The sequence below is a fragment of the Macrobrachium rosenbergii genome, chromosome 23 (genome assembly GCF_040412425.1).
Source record: "Macrobrachium rosenbergii isolate ZJJX-2024 chromosome 23, ASM4041242v1, whole genome shotgun sequence".
Taxonomy (NCBI): Eukaryota; Metazoa; Arthropoda; class Malacostraca; order Decapoda; family Palaemonidae; genus Macrobrachium; species Macrobrachium rosenbergii.
In genome coordinates, this window is record NC_089763.1 from 30,447,010 (window position 1) to 30,464,509 (window position 17,500).

At 37.6% G+C, this 17,500-nt stretch overlaps 1 protein-coding gene across 1 annotated transcript in view; it reads left to right on the forward strand.

The window, feature by feature from the left end:
• bma (SCY1-like protein bma) overlaps positions 1-17,500 on the forward strand; it is a 439,254-nt gene that overhangs the window by 354,545 nt on the left and 67,209 nt on the right. Inside the window, exon 10 of the mRNA XM_067125029.1 lies at positions 12,846-12,991. Within this exon, the coding sequence (XP_066981130.1) occupies positions 12,846-12,991 (146 nt within the window). The remainder of the gene's footprint in view (positions 1-12,845; positions 12,992-17,500) is intronic.

A 17,500-nucleotide genomic window follows, 5' to 3' on the forward strand; every position in this document is an offset into this window, starting at 1 on the left:
GAGACACTTTCAGTGAAATTAAAAAGAGCTGAAAGGGGCATGCAATTGGCTGGATAGGCTGGAAATAATATTTAGCATTTCTGTTATAATATTTTCCTTGAATTTAACCGTTAAAAAAATTCGAAGACAAAAATGAACAAGTAATAAATGCGCCGAAGTTTCTTCGGCGCAGTCGAGTTTTCTGTATAGCGTATAATCAAATCCACCAGAAATATATCTATCTTTCGGTGGTCTCGGTATACTGCTGTATGAGCCGCGGCCCATGAAACTTTAACTACGGCCCGGTGGTGGCCTGCCCTATATCGATGCCAGAAGCACGATTATGGCTAATTTTAACTTTAAATAAAATAAAAACTACTGAGGCTAGAGGGCTGCAATTTGGTATGTTTGATGATTGGAGGGTGTGTGATCAACATACCAATTTGCAGCCCTCTAGCCTCCGAACAGACAAACTCAAAAAACTAAAAATTAAAAATCGGCAGCAGACATTGGTATATTTTGGGTGATGAGTAACAATTCATTTCCGCCATTCACGAGTAACTCGGATGATATTGGCTGTGGATATTTACCGCCACCGTAAACTGATAAAAAAAAACAAAGAAAAAATTTCGCTGATCATTTACAAAGTTTTTCTTGGGAGAGAAAAAACTGTGGCAATTTTTGCCGGGCGAACTAATCTTCACACGGAGTAGATTCGGTCACCGCAACATACGACGCATTCTGTGTCTCGCTCGAATATGCATCGCGCCCTTGCTTCCGGGAAGACGGTGGCTGGAACGCCAACCTTCTGCTGAAATCCAGGAGGCTGGTGGTAATAGATTTCTGGTTGGAAATCCATTCCCTCGACTTCAGATTCTCTCTCTCTCTCTCTCTCTCTCTCTCTCTCTCTCTCTCTCTCTCTCTCTCTCTCTCTCTCTCTCTCTCCATGTGTTTTTGATATTGTCATGTAATTCTCAAAACCATAATTTCTCATTTAATCTGCAGTTTCTCTCTCTCTCTCTCTCTCTCTCTCTCTCTCTCTCTCTCTCTCTCTCTCTCTCTCTCTCTCTCTCTTTCTTTTCTCTCTCTTCATCTGTTTTTTTGATATTGCCAATTCTCAAAATATTTTCCTACAGTTTCTCTCTCTCTCTCTCTCTCTCTCTCTCTCTCTCTCTCTCTCTCTCTCTCTCTCTCTCTCTCTATGTGCTTTTGATTAATCCATAATTTCTTATTTAATCTGCAGTCTCCTCTCTCTCTCTCTCTCTCTCTCTCTCTCTCTCTCTCTCTCTCTCTCTCTCTCTCTCTTCTCTCTTCATGTGTTTTTAGTATTGTGCTTTTGATATTGTCAAATTCTCAAAATCATAATTTCTCAGTTAATCTGCAGTCTCTCTCTCTCTCTCTCTCTCTCTCTCTCTCTCTCTCTCTCTCTCTCTCTCTCTCTCTCTCTCTCTCTCTCTCTCTTCTAGCTATTCTGGATTGCATAGTTGATAGAATGAGAGGGAAGGGATTGCAGGTTGGTCTACAATGTAGTACAGTCAAGAGTGCTTGCGTTCGTCGTTAGCTCTTTTACAGACAATTATTATTATTATTATTATTATTATTATTATTATTATTATTATTATTATTATTATTATTATTATTATTATCAATCAGAAGATGAACCCTATGAATACGTAACAAGCCCACCAAAGGGGCCACTGACATGAAATTCAAGCTTCCAAAGAATATTTTGGCGTTCGTTCGAAAGAAGTTACAGAAAGTAATAAGAATTACGAAATGTTATTAGAAAACCAAATAAATTAACAACTTAACAATTAAATAAGAATGTAAGTAAAATATCAAACTTCTGACGTTCCAACTGCACCTCATCCTCAGGGAGACTGTTCCACAGTTCAACGGTGTGAGGAATAAAGGACCTCTGGAACTGAGAAGTTGGACAGCGAGGCAAAACATTTACTGAATATTGGTGCTTCTGCTGTTCAGAGAATCTTGTTGCTGTCTCTCGGCAGGAAAGGGGGATTAGGGATCAGTTGTGAATGTGAAAGATTTCTGTTAAAATACATTTTTTTAGTTATTTCTCAACACTGTTATTCGTAGCTTTTGTTTAATGAATTCAAAACGAATGGTGCTGTAATCTACCCGCAGACATGAAGCCACTTTCTTTTTATTTTTGTTTTAGTAACATATACCTTGTGTCTTATGTGTGTGTATATATGTGTGTGTGTATATATGTGTATGTATATAAAATATATATATATAAATATATATATATAAATATATATATATATATATATATATATATATATATATATATATATATACTTCCCAGTTACCCCCTCGTAAATCAGTCATGGATCTGCCTCCCATCTCTATTCCCCACCCCCTTCTCCCACCCCCACCCCCACCTATTTCACTCCCCACCCCTCCTTTTCGATGTGGGTTAAGTCAACTCAATTGGATTATTGACTTTTTCCACGACCTGCCGCAACTCCAGTAATTGTTTCTGTCACTCCACGTCGCATTTTTACCTTCTTTTTTTTTATTTCAGGGATTTCTCTGCCTCCATGTCTGCCCTTATGGAAGTGAGAGAGAGGGAGAGAGAAAGAGAGAGAGAAGTAGGATGAAGAAGGAATGGAAATGGTGAAGGTGAGAACTAGGAAGTGAGAGAGAGAGAGAGAGAGAGAGAGAGAGAAAGAATAGAAGTAGAGTGAAGGTGGAATGGAAGCGAGGTGAGAGGTGAGAGTAGGAGAGTGAGAGAGAGAGTGAAGAGGAGAGAAGGAATGAGAAGAGGAAAGAGAAAGGTGTGAAACAGAAGTGAAACAGAGAAGAAGGAATAGAAGGGATAGAGGTGAGGAACTATGGAAGGGAGGAAGGTGAAATTAGGAAAAAAGAGAGAGAGAGAGAGAGAAGCAGGGTGAAGAAGGAATGGGAGGGGTGAAGGTGAGAATGAGAAAGTGAGAAGAATAATAGGAGAAGGGCGAGAGAAGGTGATTGATTGAAGAATTGCAGTTGGAAGAGGGGGAATAGAAGGATAAGGATAACCGACTGATGGAAAGAGGTAGGAAAAGAGGATTTAGAAAGAGTGAGAAAAGGAAGTGAGGAAAGAAGGGAGAAAGCAACGTGTGAGGAAAGGAAATATGAGGAGAAAGTGTGATTGAATTTTCTTATAGATATCTTTCGTTTATTTCCTAATTCATATTTGATATCTAACGTATTAGAAAATCATTTTTACTTAGCCTGGTTTTATTTCTTCTAAAGATTTATTTCTATTTTCGTTTCTCAATTCAATAATTTTTTACGCTCATATTCTGCAACCTTTATATTTTGCCTAATAACGGATTATATACTTTTTCATCGGTTAAATATATCATCTGACTTTTTATTCTTTTTCATTTTTCTGTTTTATCAGTCGCAATCTACGTCCCTCCAATTTTTTTTTATCCTGCCAATCCCCAGTGCAGGTATTGACATTTATCAAAAAAATACATCGGTTAGTTTTTCGATCCCTAATTGACTGGTTCGAAATTGATGAAAAAAAAAAAAAGAGTCAGTAGGAATTTTGTGATACATTGTATAAAACACGAACGCACACACACAGACACACATACACCACACACTCACACTCACATACACACATTTGCTGTATTTGCATATATATATATATATATATATATATATATATATATATATATATATATATATATATTCACCTTACCTTCATAGAAATTAAGATAGGATTGGTTTGTTCCTCTTTGAAAGGTCTAATCTTCTTCAGCCAAAACTCTCTAATTGGGTTACTTATTAATGCTCTTGACAAAAGAAAATACGTTTTTTTTTTTTATTTTTTTTTTTGCTGATATTCACTTCATTCAACAACTCCCTAAATTCAAGGAAGATATATTTATATATGAGAGTGTGTTCAGCAGCTCGTTTGAAGAGTTTGTTGAAGAATTTCGCGTCTAATTGGCTGTTTCGTTAATTGAAATATTTTACATAACGTTTAAACTTAAAGAAAAACTCAATCATCACTGAGTAAAGCATTGACATTGGATGTTCATCATTCAGTAATATTGACAGCGTTAATATTTCACCCACGCTCTGGTGTCCTCCTCGTAGGTATAACACTGATTATATGCAAATATAATCGTTGTATTATTGTGCTTCATTAAATTATTATCGACTGTAGGTTGAGATGCACTCTGTAGATATCATACAAGCTGCAGACTACCACTGCTCTCGAAAAATGAGAGCTCAAATAATCATCCATTTTTAGTTTTCTGTAAAAGAAAACTGTTGTGCCAACTTTGTCTGTCCGTCCGCACTTTATTCTGTCCGCACTTTTTCTGTCCGCCCTCCAGATCTTAAAAACTAAGAGGCTGAGGGCTGCAAATTAATTATGCTGATCATTTCACCTCCAATCATCAAACATGCCAGCCTAAGTAGTTTTATTTTATTTAAGGTTAAATTTAGCCATAATCGTGATTCTGGCAATGATATACAATAGGCCTCAACCATGCCGTGGTTAAAGTTTCATGGGCCGCGGCTCATTCAGCATTATACCGAGACCACCGAAAGATAGATCCATTTTCGATGCCCTTGATTATACGCTGTAGCGGCTGCACAGAAAACTCGATTGCGCCGAAGAAACTTCGGCATTTTTACCCGTTTTTATTAAAATTCTAAAACTCCCAGTTTTTTCCCCTAAGCTTGAACGTCAGGCTAACTGGCATTCTGTTTAAATTTTCACTTTATAAAAGACTATTTAGAAATGAATTCGTTTCAGCTGATAAGCAACAGAAATCCACATTTTCCTGTGACACTAAAAAATCATTGACGCTCTAAATGTAATGTTTAATGGAATATACCTGGGAGGTCCTGTCTGTCCTGGACTTCCAAACTTAATTATTCAAGACTTTGACTGCATCAGAACCCAGTGCAATTACGTCGATTCCCTTAATTTATTTCTCCATTTAGGGATTTAGACAGTAGCCTTGAGGTTCCCGTTTCATTTTAGGCTAAATATAATTTTTGTAGATTTATTTTTCTTCTTCTGATTACAGGGTTTATTTCCTCTATTCCTAACATTAAATGCGCAAATAATCAAGTAAAAAATGCGCCGAAGTGTCTTCGGCGCAATCGAGTTTTCTGTACAGCGTATAATCAAGGCCACCGAAAACAGATCTATCTTTCGGTGGTCTCGGTATGATGGTGTATAAACCACGGCCCGGTGATGGCCTGGCTTATATCGTTGCCAGACGCATGATTATGGCTAACTTTAACCTTAAATAAAGTAAAAACCATTGAGGCTAGGGGGCTGCAATTTGGTATGTTTGATGATTGGAGGGCGGATGATCAACGTATCAATTTGCAGCCCTCTAGCCTCAGTAGTTTTTAAGATCTGAGGGCGGACAGAAAAAATGCGGACAGGAAAAAGTGCGGACGGACAGACAAAGCCGGCACAACAGTTTTCTTTTTAGGAAGCTGAAAGGAATATACCCTAACATTTTGATTACAGAGAAGAGTAATCCTGCGAATGATACAGAAATGTACTTCAATACCTTAACTTTGATTTCAGTGCTTCGTGAAACTGACCCAAAAGTGAATAAAAAAAAAATACTGGCCCATTTTTTGGAGGGGAGCGTTTTTGGCTGACCAGGCCTTACACGACCGAGTACTTTTTCCCCATAAAAAAAAGGGGAAGAGAGAGAGAGAGAGAGAGAGATAGAAAAAGATTGAGAGAGAGAGTGAATAAAAAAAAAGAAAAAAAAAGTTGAAAAGTGAAGTTACGCCGAACTCCAATTCCTTTTATCTCTATTGCTGAAAGTACCGCAGTGGTCCTTTACATTCGACTGCTATTGAATACCAGCCCATTGAAACAGGATACCGGGTATCTGAATTACTCGGGATCTAGAGAGAGAGGAAAAAAATAATTTTGGATCCGCCATGGAATATATAGTTTTTTTTTTTAATTTGTTGTTCCGGTAAGTTATCAGTTATATGAATAATTGAATTTCCAGGCTGTCAGTTTCTTTATCACTGTATTTTGTTTATTTTAATTTTTTTTTTTGTCTTTGAATTTCTTGCGGGGTGTCAATTTCATTATCGTTGTGTTTTTTCTTGATTTATTTCATTTTGTCTCTAAATTTGTTACATTTTTGTTTGTATTCACCTGTTTACCTGAATTTTTAATTCACGTGTAAATTACTGATTTACATTTTAGTCAGTAACCCTCTGTGCTTACTTGCATTTTTCATTTGTCTCTAAATTACTGATTTACATTTTAGTCAGTAACCCTCTGTGCTTACTTGCATTTTTCATTTGTCTCTAAATTACTGATTTACGTTTTAGTCCTCATTTACCTGTTGTTAACTACTTTTCCATTTGCCTCTAAAATATCGACTTTTCTTCCAGTGATGAATTTACGTAATTTTTACATTTTACTTGATTACCGATTTACCTTTGAGCCTGTCTGGTTAAATTGCATGACATTACTGAAGTGATATGATCCCAGATTGTTTACCTGCATCTCGTAATTTAGCTCACACATATTACAATTACAGGTATATTATATATATATATATATATATATATATATATATATATATATATATATATATATATATATATATATATATGTGTATGTATATATATATGTTCGTGTACATATGTGCAGGCTAATCTATCACTTGTTAGACAGTCTTCCAAATTTAGCTGCACAATAACGAGAGTTTAGCTAATACTTATTGCCCTCAAAACTTGACTTCTGACTTCCGCATTAAGTTTTAACCCTTCAGTAATACCTCCAAGTTTCCGAGACCTTGAAATAGTTTCAAGGAAGCCTTTCGTTCGCAGGTGGGTGGATATTGTTATGACTCTCCTCTCTCTCTCTCTCTCTCTCTCTCTCTCTCTCTCTCTCTCTCTCTCTCTCTCTGCCTTACGCAGCTGATATTATGTTGTTGTCGGATCAGATAAGTATATAAATATGTATTTATATGTATGTATATGTATATATATATATATATATATATATATATATATATATATATATATATATATTTGTGTGTGTGTGTTTGTGTTTGTGTGCGTCTGCGCATGCATATTTACACACATATACATATCTATTTATATACAGTATATATATATATATATATATATATATATATATATATATATATATATATATATATATAAATATATATATATAATAATATATATGTATGTATGTATATATATACATATATACATATAATATATATATAAATATACACACACACACACATATATATATATATATATATATACTGTATTTATATATTCCCACCTAAATAATGAAACGAAATAAAGATTATGCAAATATAATGAAATTGTAGACCAACGCCAACTTGCAGTATAATTCAGTGCGAGGTAAACCCATTCAATTACTAATAAATACCTTCCAAAAAATGTAAATGAACAAGACTCGTACCGATCCCGAGGGGACTATTTTATACAAGATCCGAACTTGTTTTGGCACGACTCAAAATGTCACGAGAAAGGTTACCGGCGAATGAAACATGACCGGGAAATTATGCACGAGAGATTTTATATCCGCAGCTGAAAATAGAAGAAAATAGAAATTGTTGGAACGATGTTTTCGGAGTCGGGGCAGGCGGAGATTTGACTAAGTAAGGTCGGACAGTTTCCTAAAGCTTTCATTACTCTAGAAGAACTCATTTTCCGTACAACTTAAATGCCAGATCATATTGCGTTTTGTCGTTCATGATTTTCACCAAATTACGCATTAATACGCATGATAAAATGCTGTATATGTATGTATTTATATATGTATGTATGTATGTATGTATGTACATATGTATGTATATATATATATATATATATATATATATATATATATATATATATATATATGTATATATATATATGTATATGTATATAATGTATTATATATATACATATATATATATATATAATCGTCTATTTCAGTGAAGCTAAAAAATATACAAAATATACATTTGCAATACCCCATCCCAAAGATAGAATAAGATGCCTTAACCTAAGGAAAATATAAAATAATATTCTCTGAAAAAAAACCGTGAAAAAATGCGCCCTAAAGTTTCTTCAGCGCAATCGAGTTCTGTATAGCGCATAATGCTGTATGACACTCTCAGCCGCAGTCCATGAAACTTTCACCCCAAGGCCAGTGGTGGCCTGTGTTGTTTGCACCTGTAGCGATTCAAGACGCACAACCATGGCTAATTTTAAGCTGAAATCAAATAAAAACTACAGAGGCTAGAGGCTGCAATTTGGTATGATTGATGACTGGTGGCGGATGATCAACACTTACATTTGCAGCCTCTAGCGCTAATGAATTTAAGATCTGAGGGCGGACAGAAAAGTGCGAACGGACAGACAAATAGCCATCTCAATAATAGTTTTCTTTTACAGAAAACTAAAATGTAATACGCCCTGCCATCTAAAATTCCAGGATTCCCAGAATCCAGTTATTTCAATTAAGGGTCGTGTCAAATGACCTGACCTTTTCTTCGTTAGCAAATCAAATGAGTCGACTGGTTTCAAGAAGGCTGATTTGACATTAGTTCCTTGGGAGGAACATTACTCTCTCTCTCTCTCTCTCTCTCTCTCTCTCTCTCTCTCTCTCTCTCTCTCTCTCTCTCTCTCTCCAGATTGTGTATATTCCTGCATGTCTTGCTTATGTTTATATTAAGCGTAAAAGTGGGGAGGAAGGTGAGGTGTTGGTGGCAGGGTGGGGTGGCTCTTACCCATGATCGATTTACCCCTTCTCATTATGAGTCTTCTTGGAATTTCTGTCTTTTATCAAGGTTTGGTGGTGAGAGAGAGAGAGAGAGAGAGAAGAAGAAGAAAGAGAAGAGAAAAGTGTACTTATTTTGTACAGTAAAGAGACGTGAGAGCACTCACTTTACACTGTCAGAAGAGAGAGAGAGAGAGAGAGAGAATTCATGGTAATTGCTCTGTAGAGATCTGTGATATTATGGGCATTAGCAATGTCAGGCGTTGCACTTTTCCGGGCTTTCCTCCCAATTAGGCAGATTTTTCTTGTTAATGCTCTAATGAAATTGTATTCCCCCATTTAATAGAGTCAGATCTATTGTTGCTTAACCCTTCGATTGTGGTCACTGATTGTTCTTAGTTCTGTTTATTAACTTCTTAATCCCCCCTGAGTTTTTTGACAGGGCAATGCACCCATGATTGCAATTTTTTTACTTAAATAATGTTCATCACCATATTATGTCCTCAAAGACCTCGTGTCTTATGGGTAGATGGTGAAAAGAAAGATTCAAAAACTACTAAAGATACGAAGAGAGAGAGAGAGAGAGAGAGAGAGAGAGAGAGATTTTACAAAATCATTCCTTGAGGAAAAAGAAAAAAAAAAGCTTTCATCTGCAGGAACACTGTTCTTCCTTTCTTCCAAGAATTCATCACTGGAAGGAATCCTAAACTGATAACGCTAAGAAGACGGCGAATGTCCTCAATGCAAAAATATGCCTCGACTTGGAAGAAGTCCTTTGAAAGTATCCTATTAGAGAAAGTGAAAATGTTTTTTCTGCTATATTCCCAGTCCCAGTTTTACCCGTTTCCGTTCCCCGTATTTCTTCTCTCTCTCTCTCTCTCTCTCTCTCTCTCTCTCTCTCTCTTTATCTATTCCGAGCACAAAATCCCAGTTCAAAAGGGGAAAGCGCCCCCCCCGGCGGTCGTGGGCTAAAATTAACTTTTTTGACATCCTCTTTCTCTCTCGCTCTTCCTCCGTTCGTGGACCCCTTGTCAAAGTCTTCTGTTTTTTCTCTCTTCTCTTTTTTCTTAATTCTCTCTTTTTTTTTTTTAATCTTTCATCCTCATTTTTTATCCACCCGCTGTCTTCAATTTTGCAGGGATTTTGTGGAGCAAGATCCTCGGGGTAAAATCTCTCTCTCTCTCTCTCTCTCTCTCTCTCTCTCTCTCTCTCTCTCTCTCTCTCTCTCTCTCTCTCTCTCTCTCTCTCTCTCCTTATCCTCGTCCTTCCGGCTATGTGTAATTTTATGAGAGCCCGAATAGGTGGTTCATATATCCTTATTGATATAATTTTTTTAAGAGTTACAGCTTTGTAGAAAACCATATTGTATCTTCAACTATCTCATTCCGTTCTCTAATTATTTTTTGTCATGTATTTCCTCTCTATTACTTTACCGTTTTTCCTCCTTCCTCTTCTCTCTCCCTCATCCTCTCCATCCTCTTTCTCCTCCTCGTCGTACCAATACAATCCTTGCGTAGTATTTCTCCACCATTGTAAATATTATCTTCTCCTCCAGACGCGAATTATCTCGCTATAGAATTTCCTTCCTCGCAGAATGAACCAATATCTTGAATAGGAGAGAGAGAGAGAGAGAGAGAGAGAGAGAGAGAGAGAGAGAGAGAGAGAGAGAGAGAAAAGAGGCTCACTGATGACCTTGGAATACTTTTTTTTATCTGATCATTATGTAAAATCAAGTATTCTGTGCAGCGTATAATGCTGTATGAAACTCTCAGCCGCGGCTCGTGAAATCAGTACAGCGTATAATATTGTATGAAACTCTCAGCCAAGGCCCATTAACCTCTCGGCCGCGGCCCGTGAAAGCAGTACAGCGTATAATGCTGTATGAAACTCTCAGCTACGGCCCATAAAATTCTCAGCCGCGGCCCGTGAATGTAGTACAGCGTATAAATGCCGCATGAAACTCTCAGCCCCGGGCCATGAAACTTCCATGGATCGCGGCTGAGAGTTTCATGGGCCGTGGCTGAGAATTTCAAACATCATTATACGCTGCCCAGAAAACTCAATTGCGCCGAAGAAACTTCGTCGGAGCGTTCGTTACTTGTTTTTTTTATTCATTGTATAATTGCAAAGTTGAAATATGACTTCTTTTTTTGGACGACTTTCTTCATTGGTCAAAACCAGCTGGTTTGATAGTATCCATAGCAACTCTCTGTGTTTTGATTTCTGTCAGAAGTTTCCAAATTCTATTCCTTCACAAACCGTGAAGAATAGATGAATTTACATTCGCTTGGAAACCTCCATTCGGTTATATTGATAACCACTTTTTTCCGGAGACTTAATCTGAAAATATGTATGTACGTATGTATGTATTTATAAGCACAAAAGATATTAAAGATTACATTCTTAAACACCGATATACACCACTAAACTATGAAATGTGTATGTATGTATTTATTTATTTATTTATTTATTTATTTAGAAGCACAAAAGATATTAAAGATTACATTCTTAAACACCGATACACACCACTAGACTATGATATGTGTATGTATGTATGTATGTATGTATGTATGTATGTATGTATGTATGTATGTATGTATGTATGTATGTATGCGTGTACGTATGTATGTATTTATTTATTTATAAGCCCAAAATATATTAAAAATAACTTCTTAAACACCAATATACCCCAATTAACTGTGAAATATGTATGTATGTATGTATGTATGTATGTGGCACTTTGTAAACAAGAGTGGTATTAAGTCTTGATGATGCACCTTGAGGGGAGAGAGAGAGAGAGAGAGAGAGAGAGAGAGAGAGAGAGAGGGACGTCTCGTCCATTACTCGTCGTTCATGGCCTCGACGGCTCCCCGGAGACGCAGAGCCGTTAAAAACGCACAAAATCCCCTCCAGTATTTTCCCGAGGAAAACACGCCGGCGGGAACAGCAGCCCTCGAACTTAATGCGTTGGACTTGTAAACTTCGACGGGAAACAATGGCCTTGTGATTCCAGGATTCCAAGGAGATGTAAAAACAGAGTGTGTGGGGGGGGGGGGATTCCGAGATGCCTCGAAAGGTGGCGGCAATCTCCCCGCCACTTCTTGACGGGAATTAGAACGAGAGTGAGATAGGCAGAGAGATGGGTAGGCAGACTGACATACACTCAAACTGACAGGAAGACGCTCAGACTGATAGGCTGGCACTCAGACTAACAGAAAGACGCTCAAACTGACAGACTGACAGGCAGACACTCAGACTGACTGAAAGACACTCAGACTGATAGGCAAACAGTCAGACTGATAGGCTGACATTCAGACTGACGGACAGACACTCAGACTGACAGGCAGACATTCAGACTTGACAAGCAGATAATCAGACTGATGTACAGACATTCAGACTGACGGGCAGACACTCAGGCTGACAGGCAGACATTCAGACTTGAGAGGCAGATAATCAGACTGATGTACAGACATTCAGACTGACGGGCAGACACTCAGGCTGACAGGCAGACACTCAGACTGACATGACAGACACTCAGACTGACAGGCAGACACTCAGACTGACAGGCAAAGAGAGAACCTGGAAATGTTTCATGTTTTTCCAAGCAGCAATTTAGTGATTATTTTCACCCCTCATGTTTTTTCTCCTTGGAGTTTTTTTTTTTTTAAGCTTTTCCATTATATTTATTGTCGGTTGTTTTTTGCGGGTGTCTTCGGAACTTTCAGGGTTTTCGTTGCGAGCATCATTGAAAAACAACCCTTATTTACCCACATGGTATTATTTTCATGTGACTAATATGCTATTGTAGTTGCTGACATTTTAAGTGTATGTATGTACACATACATACACACATGTATATGTGTGTATGTATAGTATATATATAAATGTACATCCTATAACAACTCAAAAACTTTATTTACGATTTTCATGACCAATATCTAATCTCCCAGAATTCTGTTTCCATCCAAATTCGTGACGTCCTACAAGATCCAGCTTTTCCTTACCAATAAACCTCTGTTCTAAACCTTACCTCATTCGCCGACTTTAGCCTTCCACTGATATTGAATGATAAAATCGTCCTCATTTCTGTCCTCAGCTCCCGAGGTGCAGACAGGATCCAGTTGCAGTGTCCTCAGCGATATGTTCTCCCTCGGGATGTGTATATGCGCCATCTTCAACTCCGGGAAGTCGCTGATTGAGGCCAACCACTCCAGTTCGCTCTACCTGAAACAGCTCGAGGTTGTGAGTATTGAACTGTAGGATTAGGTGTCCGGAAAGAATGGGATTTGGTAAGTGTGTAATTCGCTCTACCAGGAGTGAGTACTGAACTGCAGGATTAGGTGTCCGAAAAGAATGGGATTTGATAAGTGTGTAATTCGCTCTGCCAGAGGGGGTATTGAACTGCAGAATTAAGAGTCCAGAAAGAATGGAATTTGCTAAGTATGTAATTCGCTCTGCCAAAGGTTGTAAGTATTGAACTGCAGGATTAGGTGTCCGGAAAGAATGGCATTTGATAAGTATGTAATTCGCTCTACCAGGAGTGAGTATTGAACTGCAGGATTAGGTGTCCAGAAGAATGGGAATTTTTCAATTCGCTCTGCAGAGCTGCAGGATTAGGTGTTCAGGAAGAAAAGGGATTGATAAGTATGTAATTCGTTCTGCAAGAAGGTGTGAGCATTGAACTGCTGAGTATGAGTCCAGAAAGAAAAGGGTTTGATAAGTATGTAATTCGTTCTGCAAGGAGTAAGTACTGAACTTCAGGGTCAGGAGTCCAGAAAGAATGGGGTTTTGTGAGTATGTAATTCGTTCTGAAAGGAGTGAGTATTGAACTGCAGGAGTAGGAGTCCAGAAAGAAAATGGTTTGATAAGTATGTAATTCGTTCTGCAAGAAGGAGTGAGTATTGAACTGCCTGAGAAGTGATCCAGAAAGAAAATGGTTTGACAAGTGTGGAATTCGTTCTGCAAGAAGGAGTGAGTATTGAACTGGTGAGAATTGATCCAGAAAGAGTAGAATTTGATAAGCATAGACGATTTTATAAACGACTTTATGACATCTGCAGGGAGTAAACGGAAATTGATGTGACTGACAAAAAGGAATACACTCAGATCCCATCATCTGAACACATAACGAAATACAATATCACTATTAATAAATAATAAACCCAAAAGTTTTCATCACCACGCGTTTACCTTCGCGATGTTTTAAAGAGCTTCGATCTAGGTTCGCCGTCGTCATCCTCACGTTCATATTCTTGAGAACAGTTTTATATTCTTGAGAGCAGTTTTATATCTTCTTGAATAGTTGGGAAATTTTATAAGTTCCATGCTCTCGCGCTTGACTGATGAAGAACGTAATTTTTAATCAGTTTTTTTCATGATTTTCTTTGAAGCTGAAGAAGGGAAAGGTCATTAGATTTTCAATTAAAATACCTCAGGTTTTCTTTTCCCCTGAAACTTTTCATGATATTTTCCATAGTGATGAAATTCTCTCTCTCTCTCTCTCTCTCTCTCTCTCTCTCTCTCTCTCTCTCTCTCTCTCTCTCTCTCTCTCTCTCTCTCTCTCTCTCTCTCTCTCGTAGGTGTGTTGATACAAAGGTCATTCGAGTCAAATACGTTGTTCATCTCCATTCGTGTTACAAGAAGAAAGAAAATTAGCCCTGTGTTTGTCGAAAAACCTCTAATTCTTGACAACGTTTCTGGTTAAGTATTAAAAATGCTTCTGGTATGCCACTCAGATGTCGCGGGTTCGCGTCTCCCCCAGGGCGATGAAAAATCACTGGCTCTGCAATGTGGGGTCTGCGGTGGGAGATTGAAACCAACATTCTTTGGAAGCTTGAACTTCAGGTCAATGGCCCCTTTGGTGTGCTTGTTCCATGTGAATAGGTTTCATCTACTGAAATAATAATAATAATAATAATAATAATAATAATAATAATAATAATAATAATAATAATAATAATAATAATAATAATATATTTAATCTTTCTGAAATCGAGCCCCTTTTTGCTGGAATCAATCATCACCCGGTCTTATTTCTCGATGTCAGATTTTGGTCTCCATACCAGATTCTGCATCGTTCAGGCGATCCAGGGCAGACTGGAAAAAAATCCTTAGGTATTCACATCCCGTATCATGATTTTAATAATAGCAAACCCATGCAATTATTTTCCACAAGATTCTTTACCTTTTGAAGTTCATGAAAGACTGCTGGTCGAAGTCATTGTTCCGTGGTTTCAATTAGGCACGAAATCTATGTTAATAAGGATTGCGAAATCCCCTTATGCGGTGCACTGTAGGCATTACTTAAGGTTCTTTGCAGCGTGCCTTCCATAGGCCCCTAGCTGCAACCCCTTTCGTTCCTTTTACTGTAACCTCCTTTCATATTCTCTTTCTTCCATCGTACTTTCCTCAACCCTCTCCTAACAGTCGATTCATAGTGCAACTGCTTAGAAGTTTTCCTCCTGTTACACCTTTCAAACCTTTTGCTGCCAATTTCCGTTTCAGCGCTGAAGGCCTTTGGCCTAAAAGCTCTATTCAGTTCAGTTCAATTCAGTTCAATAAGGATTGCGAATGTGATCTATAATTAACCTCGATGAATCATTTTTAAGGACGTCGACTTTGGCTCGACAAAAATATGTGCAGATTTGCTGCTATTTTCATGCTTGAATTGTCCTCATTACAAAAGCAATACATTAGAGCTTTACCCCCACACTTGCATGCGAAGAATAATGTCAAAAGTCGTGGGGATTGCTCTCGTGTACTGTTAATAATAGAGGCCACGAATTATAATAAGGTTTTAGTGGGCGACCACCATAATTTTCCATCATTAGAACTGTGATAAGTCCAGGCATCGGTAAAAAGGGCATCTTGTTTTTGACAGAGCAAAAGGTGAACGTACCGCCTGTAAATCATTGAACGCTTTTGCACATAAATGTTCCATAATTTTTTTTTTATCTTGTGACCAAATAGATTGACTGGTTATTTTTTTATACATTTATGTAGATATACTTTGTAGATCCTTAAATGGAGTAATAATGAGGATTGGGGGGGATTGGAAAGTGGGTAAGTTGGAGTGATTATGAGGGATTTGGCGATTGGAAGATGGGTGAGTTGGAGTGATTATGAAGGATTTTGGAGGGAATTGGAAAGTCGGTGAGTTGGAGTCATTATGAGGGATTTTATGGATTGGAAGGTGTGGGAGTTGGAGTGATTATGAGGGATTTGGGGATTGGAGATGGATGAGTTGGAGTGACTATGAGGAATTTTTGGAGGGGATTGGAAAGGGCGAGTTAGGGCGATTGTGAGGGATTTTATGAATTGGAAGGTGGGGGAGTTGGAGTGATATGAGGAATTTCAAGGATTGTTAATTAATTACCTTTATGTTAGCCCGTATGAATATGAAAACTATTTCATAAAAATATACTTAATGCAGCTTATGCCTACATAAACATTTCTATAAAAAATTAACCATCTTTATTATTTATTAACCGCAATCACCGGTAGTAGTCTCTCGCATTAGTTTTTTAGCAGACACTCCACAATCAAACACTTCATGAATGAATCGAATCATTCATCCTTTCATGAATGAACCACCCGTACGTAACTTCCCCATCTCGGTCGATCGCCTTCTTTGTGAAGTTCTGGCGCCCATTAAAACTTACTGTTTGACCAATATGGAATTGTTCGAGTGTGACAGTCTTTTTTTTTTCTAAATGTCAAAAGGGACACGGAAAAGTGATGGGTGTCTTGTTCTTTTGGGGGAAAATTTGGAGTTGCTGAAAGCGAAGTTGTGGGAGTACGGTTCGACGTTATGCCCTTTCATTGAGAAATAGTTGTAGTATTCGTAGTAGTAGAATTACAACCTCATTCAGAAAAACTAGTACAGTCGACGTGTGGTAACGGTAGCGAAAATAAAATCTCATTGAGAACATAATAACAGCAATAATTATGATGATATTAAAAGCATTAATAAGAGAATAATAAGAAAAATAACAAATACGAGGTGTCGATTTGTCATTTTACTAAAAGCAAATGTATCGGCAGTGATGAATATCTGAATAACAATAACAGTAATTGTATTTATTGTTATCGTCTAAAATTATAACAAAATACTTCATTTTAGTGATTTCTGACAATTGTGATGATGTTTGTGAACCTAGAAAACATTTTATTCATAAATATATTTTTCGTGTGAAATAAATATCGTCAACAAAATTAAAATCTTTATTATTATTATTATTATTATTATTATTATTATTATTATTATTATTATTATTTTCAAATGACTCTCCCTCTTCGCTTCTTTCTCCTTCCTCTTTTTCCTCTTCAACATCAAGAGGAAGAAACAGAACGGATAAGGAAGGACACCTCACATCACCCCACCCCCAGAAATCCTTCATTTACCCAAAACATCAAATCTAAAACATCATCAGTACAAGAAGCTACAAAGACGACGTTTTAGTCACTCCTTCATCCCAACATCCATAACGATATCGACATCTCACACCATCTACATCAACATCAACGGCTAAAGCGACATCTCATGACCTTGCAGTCTCCCCAACATCTCATAGCAAAAACATCAACTTCAACAGCAGCGACAAAAGCGACGTCTTGCAGCCTCCCCAACATCTTATGGCAAAAACATCAACATCGACAGCAACGACCAAACCATCTCATGACCTTGCAGTCACCCCAAAACATACACCCAAGCAAGCCCCCAAAACATCTCGTGGCAAAAACATCAACATC